The sequence below is a fragment of the Cicer arietinum genome, chromosome 6 (genome assembly GCF_000331145.2).
Source record: "Cicer arietinum cultivar CDC Frontier isolate Library 1 chromosome 6, Cicar.CDCFrontier_v2.0, whole genome shotgun sequence".
NCBI classification, from domain to species: Eukaryota; Viridiplantae; Streptophyta; class Magnoliopsida; order Fabales; family Fabaceae; genus Cicer; species Cicer arietinum.
In genome coordinates, this window is record NC_021165.2 from 11,706,163 (window position 1) to 11,721,364 (window position 15,202).

Sequence of the window (15,202 nt, forward strand, 5' to 3'; positions counted from 1 at the left end):
CAAAGTTCTTATATTGAAAATATAATTTAATGTGCATCATCTTTTACGTCACATGATAAAGCCTTCCTCTCTCCCCCTTCAAAATAAAACCTCTCTCTTCCCAAGAATGATTTCTTCAATTTCTATATAATCTTTTCTGTTGCAAAGCATGCATAAGTGAGCTAGCACTTCTACTCTCTCACCTACTCTTTAATCAAATTATATATATATATATATATATGCCATTTCTATATGACATGTGGCCTACATTAGTGGCTAATAAGATACTCAAGAAGAGACTTGGAAGCACCAACTTTATAGCAGATTATCCTAGTAGTTATGAACAACCCTTGTTGGATTGTGCAGACATTGATCATCATAGTCATGAAACAATTCCTAATCATCTCAAGGAAAAACACAAATACAAGTAAGAACATAATTAAATATCATTTACATCTTTATATAGTACTATTATAGTCATGCTGCAGTAATATGTGTCCTGTTTTACTTGATTCTGATGTTGTGGAATTCTGTTTTTTTTTTTCTATTCTTTTTCTAAATAATTTTTTCTAATGTTTTTTATTTTTATTTTTATGTAAAGGGTTTTTGTTAGTACATGGAACGTTGGTGGGATTGCACCAGAAGAAGATTTAAATATAGATGATTTGTTGGAGACAAACAACAACAACTCCTGTGACATCTATGTACTTGGGTAATGTTTGAACACGATTCATGTTTTCTAGCTACCATTGAAAATTAAACATGCTTAAGATTGTATTTTTTTTTTTAAGACAAATTATTTTAATAAGATTCGGAAGCCAATGTTAGCAACAATAAAAGAACATATCAAGCACATTACAAACACTACATTTAAGCTTTTAATTATCTGATCATAGTAATTTATTGATTTGTTCTGTTTTACAATTCAGGTTTCAAGAAATAGTGCCTCTAAAAGCTTCAAATGTATTGGGATCAGAAAACAATGAGATTTCGAAGAAATGGAATTCCATAATCAGAAAATCTTTGAATAAAGATCAAAGAGACAAAGTTCATTGTAAATCTTCACATGATGATTTTCAATGTATCATTAGCAAGCAAATGGTTGGAATATTCATATCTGTGTGGACAAGGAGAAATATTTGTCCATTTATTCAACATACAAGTGTGTCATGCATAGGGTGTGGCATAATGGGATGTTTAGGAAACAAGGTGAGTCCTATAGGCTTTAACTATAACAAACTCCACTCAATCTCAATTTCTTTTTTAGTATTCATTAGTTTTGCACATTTAACATTTACATGTATAGCTGTCAAATCGGACTAACTGTGCATTTAATTGAAAATAAGGGTAACTCGATCATTCTATACTCAATTTAAAATATATGGAGTTGTGTTAAATCTGAAATTTTAACAAGTGAAATATTTTATTTTAAAAAAAAGTTGCATAAAAAAGAGTCTCTTTAACCTAATGGCCACAATGACTCAATTGTTTTAACATGCAATTAAGGAGATCAACTTAATCTAAAGTAGAGACTCACTCGGTTACCTCAACACTTATCCTTGAGCGGTTTTCTAATGATAAAATCAATTTTGTCAAGTTCAATAAATGAAGTATGTGTATATCATCGTTGCTCCATTAAGCAACGTTCACGAGTCTATTTTTTTGTTATAGATTAAATTAAAATATTTAAAAAAATTAAGAATTCTGTTGAAATAAAAAATTAGTGAATTACTTCAAGATGATATGATACTAAATATTTTTATTTAAGGTATCAATGTTTGGTTGTACCATTGAACACCATGCCAAAATTGAAAGCTCTATTTGTTTTTTTATCATAAACAAGCTCATCATATACGTCATATATTAGTGTCAACATCAACCCTTTTAAAACAACCAATAGTCTAAATGCTTGCATTTCATTGGTTATCTAAAAGTCTTTATTGTAAACCAAATAATTTGCAGGGTTCTGTGACAGTGAGATTTCAATTGCATGAAGCAAGCTTCTGCTTTGTGTGCAGCCATCTAGCTTCAGGGGGCAGAGAAGGGGATGAGAAATGTAGAAACTCTAATGTTGCTGAAATATTTTCTAGGACTAGCTTTCCTAAAGGTCCTTTACTTGATTTGCCAAGAACTATTCTAGACCATGAGTAAGTAACAATACTTTAAAACCGTCCAAATTGATTTCTAGTTACAATTATTTTTACCCCTCTCGCTTTTCTTTAATAATTATGTTCCTTTCACAATAAATCATAAAAATAAGTACAAATATTTTTCTTTAATTCTTTGATTTTGAGAGGAACGAGACCTTCAGTAATTTAGAGTTCGATCGAAACGTAAGTGAAATCTATAATAAAGTGTATTAACTAAAATTTAAAATCGAATTTTTCGAACAATTCGTCTTTAACTAAAATTCATTAACCACTTAAATTCATATTTTGGTATTTCGATAGTACAAAATACAAATATAGTAAATTTCTTATATATAAAAAAAACCATTCTTAATGATTCAAACCTTGGTCCCCGTAGAAAAAATGTCTCCATTTGTCAAAAATATAAAATAATCCTAAAAATTATTATTATATTAATCTTTTCTCTGATGGTTACGTTTTGAACAAGATTTCACAAAGTTTGATTAGCTTTGAAGGTTGTCATTAAATAAATAAGTATATTCTTGTATTATTTTAGCCACATAATTAATGACATATTATTTAATTAATTTGTGCAGTCATGTAATATTGCTTGGAGATTTAAATTATAGGATTTCTCTTCCAGAAGAAACGACACGCTTACTTGTTGAGAAAAGAGACTGGGATTCTTTATTAGAAAATGACCAGGTTTGTTGAAAACTCATGAATCTCCAATTCCATTAAATAAATTATCTTTAAACAAATTAATTTCCTATTAAATTGCATTCAATGTAAATGAAGCTAATTATGGAGCTAATGAACGGCAACATTTTAAGAGGATGGCATGAAGGACCAATCAATTTTGCTCCTACCTACAAATATTGTCCTAACTCAGACATATACTATGGATGTTGTTGTCATGGAAATAAGACACAAAAGAAACGAGCACCGGCATGGTAATTAAGATATTAACAATATATAATTCATAATTATATATGGTCACATAAAAGTAAAACCAACTTCAAAATAATGGTCATCCATATTTAGAGAAAAATAAATTATTATTAAAAATGGTGATACTAATGAATATTTTATTTAATTATTGTATGTTAATGTTAAACTTTAGGTGTGATCGAATAGTATGGTATGGAAAAGGTTTGAAGCAACATGAGTACAATAGGAGTGAATCAAGATTATCAGATCATAGGCCTGTTAAAGCAATGTTTACTGCAATAGTAAAGGTTTTATCAGAGTTCAAAAGCTTAGAGAACATGTCTCTATCAGAAAGATTTGAACAAATTAATACTCCTTTTGAGGTTTCTGCCACTGATGAAATTGTATGTAGAAAACAATCAAGCTTCAGGTTGTGAACCGTGAGTGTAATTATGTACATAAACTTATGTTAAATTTTAAATTTGAAAATCCAAGAAAAGAAAATAGAATTTCAGAGGAAGCAGAGTGTGAAACATGACATAAAGTTTTTGTTGCTGATTAGTATACAGTAAAGTTGGTTGTTGTTGAATTATTTAGTAATATTCATGCTATAATGTGAAAGATGATGCAACTTGAAACACTACAATTTCCAAATAATTTGTTGTATTTTGAATCTTTAAATTAAACCAGAATGTGGTGCCCACTCAAAATCAATCAATTAATTAAACTTTTGTTGTATATATATTGCAACCTGAGAATCAAATAAGTTGGAGGACTAACTAAACTCATTTATTAATGATGATATATAAGAAAAAGTAAAACTACTCTTCCAAAAAGACACATTAACTATAAATTATAAGCCAATTATTGAGCAAGTTGGAAGAGCATTAATTGGCATAAGAACATAAATTGTTGTTATCTTTGATAAATAGGAAGTGGGAACATCACCCTATCCTCTCTATGCATGAAACTTGTACAGTTAACATTTTGTTTTCAAGGATATATAAAGCCAATTACTTCTATTATTTATATATATAAGTAAGAAGATATTGTTTTTTTTTATATAAATAAATGCAACTTGTGACTTGTGAGAAGGAAATAAGCTAATGTGTGTTTTTCTGGCTAGTGGTACTTTTTAATTGCATTCATCCGCGTGAATCCAATTCGTCAATTGCAACTTGCTTGTTAAAAATCTGTAATGAATAAGCACTTAAAAATTATGATTACCCATTTCATTTTCAATTAAAAAATTTCAAATTCAAACTCTAATTTCTAACCTTATATTTTTTTAAATTCAAACTTAATTGCATTAGTAAATGTGACCTAACGTTGATAGACGACTAGTCCATAGTTGTTAGAGTGTTTGAGAATTGGACTTGACCCATGTACTTAAAAGTAGAGATGACAACACAACTTGTATTTGCATATACCTACTCGAATCTGTCTCGAGATTAAGGTAAAAAAATCTGTTTTGGTTGGGTGTAGGTTTTTTCCGAAATTAAAACTCGGAAGAAAGGGGGCAGAGAGACATGTTTGGAAGTATTGATATTCATTCCGCAACTGAACGCGTGCTATTAGTAATATTTTTGTCATTTTTAAATTTTATATACATGTACATATTTAATATTAAAAATTATAATATTTTCTCTATAGAAATATTATTTTATTATTTTTAATTTTAGTATTGTATAATAATAAATATAATTTTTAAATTTATTATATATATATATATGAATGCGCTGGTGCTGGCGAAGAAATTTGAACCTCATTGTGGCAAAAATAAACGCTTTAATTTTTCACCTGATAAAAAACGAGAGTGGATGCAAATTTTCTCCAACTATTCGAAAGATGCAGGGTGGGGAGGCAAAACTTATCCCCAACCCGTGCCATGCCTACCTGAAAGTTCATTAAAAAAAATTGATTTTGAAGATTTTATAGATATAAACCTTCCACGCTTAATACTTTTACTCCACATATTTTAAAGGGTTAACAAATTTTTGTTCTTTATATAATTTAAAATTTTCATATTTATTTCATTAATTTTTTTCCTTCGTTTTTTTAGTCTTTATAAAATTATGTTAAAGATAATTTTAGGAAATGTAATATTTTTTAATTATTTTTTTAGCACGCATAAACACTATAAGTCATTAAAGGCATTGTTTACAACACTCGTCCACAAAATGTCATTTGTCATATTTTTAAAATATAAACCGTAAATAAGTGAGCGTCTGTTAAGTGAGATAATCCTCCTGTATTATTTTATACTAAGTGTATGCTTTATATAGGCTCAATTACAACAATGAATGTTAGCTCATAGACACCGACTACAAGTCATGAGTCAGCTCATGCACACACTATCAGTCAACTCAAACATCAAGGGTTTTGCCATGATTTTCGCAAGTTGGTCTCTAGTGCTGCATTGGAACAATTGAATTATGTTATTTTTGGTGAGATGGCGAATAAAGTGGAACCTAACATAAATGTGTCTGTTTTTTCCCATGCATCGTAAGATTTTTGAATAACCTGATAGATGAGCTATTATCATAGTAAATTGTAGATCATAACCAAGTTGTTCCAATATTCTTGTAAGCCATACCCCTCGATAAGCACTAAATGCAGCAACAATTAACTCAACTTTTCTTGTAGATAGTGTGACAATTGATCATATTTTGTGAACTTGCATCCTGACACAATTGGGTAACTGTATTGTAATCCTCCATTCCAAACCTATGTAATATCTCTTTGCCATATTTTTGTTGATGTATGAAAATCCCTTAGCTATCTTGTCTTACTTCAACTCCTAGAAAATAACTCATCTTTCCTAAGTCTATCATTGCAAATTTTATTTTCATTGACACTTTGAATCCTTCAAACATTTCATTGCCATCAAACTTACTTCTAATAGAATGTAGGAGTGTGATCTTAAATAGGAAAAAGTGTTCATAATGAGAAAATTATAAAAAAGTGAATTAGAGTAAACTCTAAGAGTGGGAGTTTTGGTTTGCGACCTTTATTTTGTTAGGGTAAAATAACAATTATCCCTCTTTCTTTCTTTCTTAAAAATTTAATTGGCAAATTCACACCTACATGCATAATAATGAGGATAATCTGAGTTTGAATCCACCCATCAACTCATCATTCATATATCTAGTGTAGATCGGGACGAATTCTCCTCCGCCCTGCCTCCAACTAATCGGAGAAATCCACACTGCACCCGTTTCTTGTCAAGATTGAAATTTGGATCCTCATTCCTGTCCATGAACTTGCATCCATTCATATATAGAAACTAAAATTTAAAAACCATATTTATTATAATCAATATAATAAAATATTAATTATTAGAAGAAAAAAATATTATAGAGAGAAGATTAAAATTTATGATATATAAGTAATACTAAATAAAATAAATAAATAATTTTATATATGTATATAAAAAATTTAAAATACTAATAACTTTACTAGAGGGGCAAGTTCAGAGACGGATTCGAGGCAGGTATCAACACCTCCAGATCCGCCTCTTCTCTCGAGTTTTAATTTTGGATAAAATTGACAACTGCACTTAAAATCAGTCAAAACGAATTTTCTCTTTTAAAAGCGTAATGAATTCGGTGAATACCCGCGAAATGTGTTACCATACTTACACTTACATGTGATGTGTACTAGCCGCTATCATTTGTATCATAGTTAATTACGAGACAATTTCTTTCTACTATGTACTGAAAAAGAGTGTATGGGTAGTAATTTACTATTTGAGCCTTTGAGGGGTCCAATTTAGTTATTTTTGGCTTGGTATATAATTATATCGATATTGATTATACTTCTTGAATATTACGGTAAGAACTCTTGGCTCCCTTAACTATTATTTTTGTGTCATAAAAGTGATAGCCATGCCCTTATATATCGGGTAATAATTGGCTCTAAAAAGGCAATGAAAGTTTGAGACAAGAAATGAACATGGTCACAAAAATTCGTGCTAACAATAAATAATACTAAAATAAAATTGACTAAAGAAAGTGTTAAATGGTCTAAAACTCGACAGGTGATCCGAATATTGAGCAACAATTAGAGCGATTATTTGGAGCCTAACACCCTTTGTTTTCCACTTCTTAAACATCTCACTCAAATCCAATATCATTTTTATTCTAACAATTCACATCCAATTCCTCTTGTTAATTTCATCAACAACATTTTAATTAGTTAACTAAAGATTATTATGGCTTCAAGAGAAGAGTGTGAGCGCATTTTCAAGCGCTTTGATGTGAATGGCGATGGCAAGATCTCGTTGGCTGAATTTGCTGATGCTCTCAAAGTGTTAGGCTTAACTTCCCAAGATGAAGTTCAGCGTCGAATGGCTGAGATTGATAAAGACGGTGATGGATTTATCACTATTGAAGAGTTAATTGAATTTCAAAATGGCCATCCTAACTTGATGAACGAAATTATGAAGAAACTCTAAGTTTTCTTCACTATATTCTTACTATACATTTTCACTTGTTATAAACCATCCTTCTTTTTTTTCATCTTTAACCTCGTATTTTTACGAATTCTTTAGGAGATGGTTTCTAGCTACGGAAAATGTGTTTTTTTTGTCTCTATTATAAATAGTAACCCTTTAGATGGGAGTAAGTTAAAAATGTTTCTACTTATCTTGTTGGTTGTTCGTTACTTTCAGTTATTTACAACTTTTGTTGTATCTCTTGTATCCCATTTAATATTATAATATATGTACTTTTCTTTATAACTGTTATACATAGATGATATAGATTCCTGTTTTTTAAAAGTTTCCGTTTTTTCAATAGGTTTTCTACTTTTTTGAAACATAGTGTTGTTATATGTACACATGTAATACATCGTTTATTTTGTGAAAAACAATTATATTTTTATTTTTTAAAATTTATGTTAATTTTATTTATTAATAAAAATGTTACAGACTTTCTAAAATGAATAATTATTTATTTTTCATTATTGAATAAATATATTTTTTATTAATTAGATTTTAATATTTTCTCTATAATAATGTTTACTTTAAAAGTCACTAAAATAAATATATATTTAAAAAAACAAAAACTCAAAATAATTTTCAGAAAGTAAATAAATGTTTTATATTTCTTTCTTCGGTTGCACATGGTTAAGAAGGAGGGCTAAAGGGACCAAAAGAAAAGCTATTACAGCTATACTCTATGGGCCTATGGAGCACTATATGTGGTAGAACAACACCACACCAGCTAAACTTGTAGTATGTTGTTTTCTAGTTCCACCTCTATCACGAATTGGTGGTTTTGTCTGTAAGTTTAGATGTAAGGGGAAAAAAGGACTTTGGAAGAAGGGGAAGAGAGAGAAATATAAATAAATTTTTTGTTGTATTTGAGAGAATAATTTTATAGAAAATTATAAGATAATATATATGATATTTTAATTTTTAGAGTATTATAAAAAAACATAAAAATTAATTGACTAATTTATTTAAATTCTCTAAAACCTTCAAAAACCTACATCCAATACATTTTTTCCCCTAAATTAGAAAGAAAAAAGTAGTATAATAGAGAAAAATAGACTTCTCAAAATCATCTACTTCTTTCACTTTTTCCTTCTTGTTTTTCAAAATCCTCTTATTTCCTCCCAAACATTCAAACAAAGTCTAAAAAATAAAATTATCTTCTAATCAAAGTTTTTTAATTTAGAAATAAAATGGTAAAAAATTTGCATCATCCAAGTGCGAGGCCTTACATATATCTTCCAATCATTCTATTATCGAGCTTTATCGTGATTTTCATTATATATCATTTTCAATGTACACACATCCAATGCATCGTCAGTTGCCCCACTTTCATCTTTTAGCAGTGTTTGCCATTTACATAAATAACATACCAGGTTAACTAAAATTTTGGACTACCAGTGTTTGCCATTTGATTGATGCACTTTCTTCTATATACTACTTATGTCGTTACTTTAAAATAACAATTAAAGAAAATATCTGATAAACTAAAAAGATAATTTTATCAAATCTCAATTATATAAATGTAAAATAGAAGAATAATAACTCGAGAATGATATACATAATATTAATTAAAAAATAAATTTGATTAAAAAAATTAAAATTGTATTCAAAGAATTTTTTTTAAAAAAAATACAATGATTAATATTACAATTCTAATTAGAAAAATACAAAGAAATTAATATATCAAGCACACTGCCTATATACAATGCGTTTATATTTAAATTAATTATCGATTATTATTATTATTATCATTACAAGCTATGAGAACTTGTATCGTTTATTTTTTAGAAAGAAAGATACAATAACTTCAGGCAAAAAAATTAAGTAAAATACATAGTCTTGAGATTAAAAAAAAAATTAAGACAGAGTGAGAGACAGAGGTAAAAGGAAAAAATAATAGTGAAGTAAAAGTTAGAGAATCTACGGCAATACAATACGCCCATATGAGAACGCACACATTTAATTTACAGTGCTATCATGGCCTATGGGATATCCAACTCCAAGCTCTGGTGGTACACAACCAAAGCTTGCTCCTCCTGACTGCATCTTGATGTTGATGTTGATGTTGATATTGATGTTGTCGTGCCTTTGCTACCACTGCTACTACTAGACTCCTCCTTCCCTCTCCCTAAATTCTCACCCTCCATTTTTTTGGTAAACCTCATTTCCTTCTTTCCAACTTTACCCTTTCCCTCCACATGGACCCCACCTTGTTGTAGATTCCTTGCACACTCCAATCCCGTGACAACCTCTCTCATCAGAGGCCGTTGTTTCCCGTGATCATGCAAACAACTCAACGCAACTTCAACAAATTTCTTCAAACACTTATTCTTAATGCTTCCCTTCAAACTAGGATCCACCGTCTGATCAACTTTTCCTTCGTCAAAACTCTTCTTGAACCACTTAACCAATAACTCCTGCTGCTTGTCCACCGTGCTCTTGATAGGTGCTCTTCCACACAATACCTCCAACAAAACTACACCAAAAGAGTACACGTCAGATTTTTGAGTCAACCAAAGACTCATATAATACTCCGGATCTAAATACCCGATACTACCCTTCACATCAGTTGTAACATGGGTCGACCCATTCGGCCCAATCTTCGATAACCCGAAATCCGAAACCTTCGCAACCCAATTCTCATCCAAAAGAATGTTCGTAGTCTTCACATCACGGTGAATGACATTATTAACCCCATCATGAAGAAAGTGAATCCCACGCGCCGCAGCGAGACAAATTTCAAGCCGTCGATTCCACGAAAGCGCGTTACTATTACCGTAAAGATGATCGCGTAGGGTACCACGCGCCATGAAATCGTAGACGAGAATCATTTCTCCACCTTCGTTACAGTAACCAATGAGAGAAACCAAGTGAGGGTGACGAAACTGTGAGAGCAGTTCGATTTCGGTTTGGAACTCCTGTGCACCTTGTTCTGAACCCGGTCTGAGCCGCTTAACGGCAACGGGCGCTTGACACCTGTCAATGTGTCCTTTGTAAACGTTTCCGAAACCTCCTTTACCGACGATTAAACCGTCGTCGAAGTTTTTTGTGGCGGCTCTTATCTCTTCGATGGAAAAGTGACGACACGTGTTTTCGTTTTCGGGTTCTAGGTTTTTGTTTCTCGCATTAGGCTTTCTTAGACAACGGAAGATTAAGAATCCGATGATGGATAGTAGAACGAGTGATGCTGTGGCTGCGACAGAAACTAGAATGGTTTTTCTGTTTGATGTTTTGGATGGTGAAGGATTATTGGAACCAGTGATAGTACAAGTAACGTGTAGAGGGAAGAAATGTTGGAGTGATAACAGAACCAAAATAGTTAGAGAGTTTGTTTTGAGATTCGCCATAGCTGATTGTTTGATGCACGAAACATATAAGGATAAGTATTATTGAGATTCCAATATGCTTTTCATTTATTGTTTGTTGCTTTTCTTGGATAGTAACTTTTATTCACTTGATTCAGTGTGCCAGTATTACTGTTTTTCATTTGATTTTTTTGCCATACCTTTAAACTTTTTCTTTTCATTTCTTATTTTTTCTTTTTCTTTTTGATTATTCTTGAATTAAAGTTCACAGCACCAAGTCTCCCATGTATTATTTGTTTTGGATCAGTCGTGAATTCTCTCGGTTTTATCCCTTAGAAAAAAAGGCATTATTAGTTTGACAAGTGTGTGGAAACAGTTTATAAATTATTATTAATCTTGATTATCAAGTCATGGTGAACTTTTTAATGAAATCCAAACACTTCCTATACCTAGTTCATTAACATTTTTTCTAACACAATTATGGGACTTCACATGTAAATTTGTCATGTTTCTTTCCGTAAAAGTATCATATTGAACTTTTTTAATCAAGATGAACCGTCTAACATGATTAGAATCAGCCAAAAAATTCATCGTGATTTGCTTGCAAAAATTATTATTGCACAATATATTCCTTTTAGCTTTGTTGAGTATGAGAAAAATTGAGTATGAGTGCATTATTTGAAACTTTATGCTGAAATGGTCTTTAGGAATACAATTGTGTGAGATATTGAGAAAATATATAACAAACAGAATACTAAGTTTAAGGATATCATGGGTAGTATTTCAAATAGAATTTATCTTATTTCAGATGTTTGGACAACATCTACTAGTGAGAGTTATATTTGTTTAACCGTTTGTTATGTTAATGAACATTAGAAATTGTAACACCCCGATATTTAACAGCGCGAGTGTATTTTTTTTTTTAAAACAAAACAAAGAAATAGAACAAAGAAAATACTTTTGGATGAAATATTTAATTCGTAACATAACGACAAAAGCCAACAATATTTACAAGCAGCGGAAATAGTTTTTGAAATACAAACTCAAAGTATTTACACGACAAAATACACAGGGGCTATGAGACCTATCAGACATAGCTCATACCCCTGGAGTGTTCTCGGCAGACACCTGTACAAAACATTGCCCCAAGAATTTTAACTTCTCCACGTCGCATCAAAAAAATGGTACAATGACCTATCAAAATAAAAGTCGAGCTGACAATATGAGGTATAAGTACAGTCTTTCAAATTGAAATAAATACATCCACAAAAGAAAGACAACTAAACCCTATACAACCCTCTAATCTGATCATGCTACAAAAAGCTATACAACCTGGGTGATCTCCACGCGCCCTGCAAGATCCTTCTGACATAGCTTCGGTCAGGTATGACTAACTACTTTTCCATCTCCAGGGTATTAACCGGTAGGATGATCCTGTTTCTCATCTGAGGGCAAAGCCTAGATTTCCACAATAATTGTAAAGGTCACCAACCGAAATTAACAAATATCACATAGCAAAATTCTTATATTTTCAAATGCTCAAAAGAACCTTTCGTCTTAGCATACTCCTCGAAAGGGTTTTCACATGTCCAAAAATGCATAAACAATGTTGAAAAATGAAGTTTTAACAAACTGCACTGTCATAACCGAATACAACAGAGAAAATGCAGATTTTCAGTTCTAAAATAGCTCTGAATCAATCCACACTTCGAATATTCATTAAATCAATTATGAAAACATAATTACATCAAAACTTAATCAACCCAACTTCACACCTCAAAGTAATTACGACAAATCACAACAACAACCGAATATGTATATACAATCATCATAGTATAACAAACATAACTTGCATGCCAAACACTTTAATGCAATGCGTATATGCCAAAATGCATGATTCCATAATTCCAAACCAAAACCCTCCTCGAAGGGCGTAAATCATAATTGTACAGCCTCTCACAGACCAGTACTAATTACCAAGGTGCAATCTCTCACGGATCAGCATAATTTACTAGTGGGCAGTCTCTCACAGACCAGCACGACATACAAGAGTGCAGTCGCTCACAGACCAGCACAATTTACTAGCGTGCAGTCTTTCACAGACCAGCACGATTTTCTAGCGTGCAATCGCTCACAGATCAGCACATTCTAGAGTGCAATCTCTCACAGATCAGCACGACGCGACAATCCCCGCAAGGATAAGATGAACCAACAATTCACATGGCATCATCCTGTGGCCCATCATGGTCACCACTATCACCATGGCCCTGTCGCGGTCACCATGTACTATGAAATGCATGAGCATACTCTAACTCTTTTCACCATAATCATTAAGTAAATGCAGCTATTAAAAGATTCCCCATTTTTAATACTCATTTAACACTAATGATTTTTCAAACACAACACAGAGCATACTCAAACATATTTATTCACACCAATTAAAATTTCCACAACCACACATAAATCACAACTCCAAATTCCATTCACACCTAAATTGAATTAAATTCATTTTCCACCAAGTCACACATAAATTTCTTCTAAAAAATTCATAATATTAATTATTAACACATCAATTTCACCAAACATGACTCACCAAAATTTCCAAACATTAGTCACCCATATTCAATCTCCAAAATTTTCAATCATAAATCACCACAACAACATTAATATATCAGAGTTCTCCCCACCGCTAACTCGGTGCCAACGGTCTCGATTCATTTTCGAGACTCAAGGAGCTAACTACATAAACATAAATATCTATAACAATTTGTTCACAATAAAATTAATTCACACACAACAAAGTTCTTAAAATTAAATCCTTTTCACACACCAAACTTTTAAAACCAAATAATCTATATTATTTACTTAAAACTAAATTAAACAACTATTGTCCAAATTTCACATACACACACTCGACTATTAAAGCACCAAAGTTTTTGAGTTAATAAAATACTCTAAACTTTTTTTTTCTTTTTAAACTCAATCAAAGAGTAATTAAAAGAGTAATATTTTAAACTCTAACCATTTTTAATTTCAATCTATCTTTTTGCTCAAACTCTTTAGCTTAGTTAAAATTTGAACTTTTTCACAACTTTAACAACGCTAATTTTTTTGTAAAATTTCAATTTCAGATCAAACTCATAACATCTCAAAGATTAATAATAATAATTATGAACATATAAATCAAACCAAATATGGATCACCACAAACCACACCTCAAAACACACCAAAAACAAATCCAGTAATTCCCACATAAACGAAATAAATTCATTTTCAACAAATTCACACATCAAATACATCAAATTTCTTTTCCACAAAATCACAAATAATGTCCTAAATGTCCTAAATGCAAACTAAAAGTTTAGAAGGAGCCCTTACCTTAACGATAGCTCTAACACTCGATTACGGTACCGTAATTAATTTCGGTAAAATTTAAATTCGTGACGTCGCTTCGAAAACTAGCTCACTAGCACCACAACGTGACAATGAGCAACTTTCTCTTCTGTCACTTCTGGAATGGAAGCTTAGATCAGAAGAAAAATGAGAATTTGTATTTTGTGTTTTAGTTGTTTAGCAACACTTGGTCTGTGTTTTTCTTGAAACAAGGAAAGAAAAATAAAAAGAAAGATGGAAGGAGAAGAATGAAGACAGAGGCATGGCTTAACGGGAAAAAATGTTTCCTCTCTGTGCCGTTCCATACATATATATATATATATTAAAATAATAATAATAATAATAATAATAATAATAATAATAAATAAAACAAATATCTAGATATTTTTATAAAAATCATTATTACGTCTGTCACTTCACATCACATCACAAATTACTTTTTCAAAAAAATATCTATTCTCGCCGCAATTCAATCGGCAAATAAATTTTTCTGAAAAATGTTGCATCTCAGAAAAAAATTTCTTCGACAAAAGATTCACCGTAATTAAATAAAATTATTCATCGACGAATAATTTTAATTGGGTCTCTAAAAGATATTTTTGGCATTTAACTCACAAAATGCCATAAAATTGGCTAAAAAGCCTCAGAAAATCAGCACAAAATTCCTCAAAATACATAAATTAGAATTTAAAATTAAGGGTCTTACAGAAATCAACTAGTCGTGTCCTCAACTTTTGTCGAATGAAATCCCACATATTGTATCGCAAACAACTTTGTTTGATAAGAAAGTATTCCAAATAGAATTTATCTTATTTCAGATGTTTGGACAACATCTACTAGTGAGAGTTATATTTGTTTAACCGTTTGTTATGTTGATGAACATTGGAAGTCAACTAGTCGTGTCCTCAACTTTTGTCGAATGAAATCCCACATATTGTATCGAAACAACTTTGTTTGATAAGAAAGTA

The 15,202-nt window shown here is 31.0% G+C and overlaps 2 protein-coding genes and 1 long non-coding RNA gene across 3 annotated transcripts; 1 reads left to right on the forward strand and 2 right to left on the reverse strand.

The window, feature by feature from the left end:
- On the forward strand, positions 1-3,676 carry LOC101488888 (type IV inositol polyphosphate 5-phosphatase 9). Its single transcript, XM_004504536.4, has 7 exons — positions 1-406; positions 581-691; positions 909-1,188; positions 1,942-2,126; positions 2,705-2,813; positions 2,907-3,061; positions 3,232-3,676. Exons 1-7 carry the CDS (start codon positions 219-221, stop codon positions 3,473-3,475), a joined length of 1,272 nt encoding a protein of 423 aa, XP_004504593.1. The 5' UTR covers positions 1-218; the 3' UTR covers positions 3,476-3,676.
- Positions 3,677-9,417: 5,741 nt separating this feature from the next.
- On the reverse strand, positions 9,418-11,094 carry LOC101489535 (receptor-like protein kinase FERONIA). The gene has a single exon (XM_004504538.4). The coding sequence runs from the start codon at positions 10,881-10,883 to the stop codon at positions 9,519-9,521; it is 1,365 nt and encodes a 454-aa protein (XP_004504595.1). The 5' UTR covers positions 10,884-11,094; the 3' UTR covers positions 9,418-9,518.
- A 733-nt stretch (positions 11,095-11,827) lies between these two features.
- On the reverse strand, positions 11,828-14,518 carry LOC113787227 (uncharacterized). Its single transcript, XR_003473734.2, has 2 exons — positions 14,220-14,518; positions 11,828-12,299 (listed from the first exon to the last, which is right to left on the reverse strand). It is a non-coding gene; the product is annotated as an uncharacterized lncRNA (long non-coding RNA).
- Positions 14,519-15,202: the final 684 nt, after the last annotated feature.

What these genes read in the sequence shown, in the direction of transcription:
- LOC101488888 (XM_004504536.4), top strand. Translation starts at nt 219, where the DNA reads ATGCCATTTCTATATGACATGTGGCCTACATTAGTGGCTAATAAGATA. An exon ending in TGGGATGTTTAGGAAACAAG is followed by an intron (nt 1,189 to 1,941) that starts GTGAGTCCTATA and finishes AATAATTTGCAG; the next exon opens with GGTTCTGTGACAGTGAGATT. An exon ending in AGAACTATTCTAGACCATGA is followed by an intron (nt 2,127 to 2,704) that starts GTAAGTAACAAT and finishes TAATTTGTGCAG; the next exon opens with TCATGTAATATTGCTTGGAG.
- LOC101489535 (XM_004504538.4), bottom strand. Translation starts at nt 10,883, where the DNA reads ATGGCGAATCTCAAAACAAACTCTCTAACTATTTTGGTTCTGTTATCA.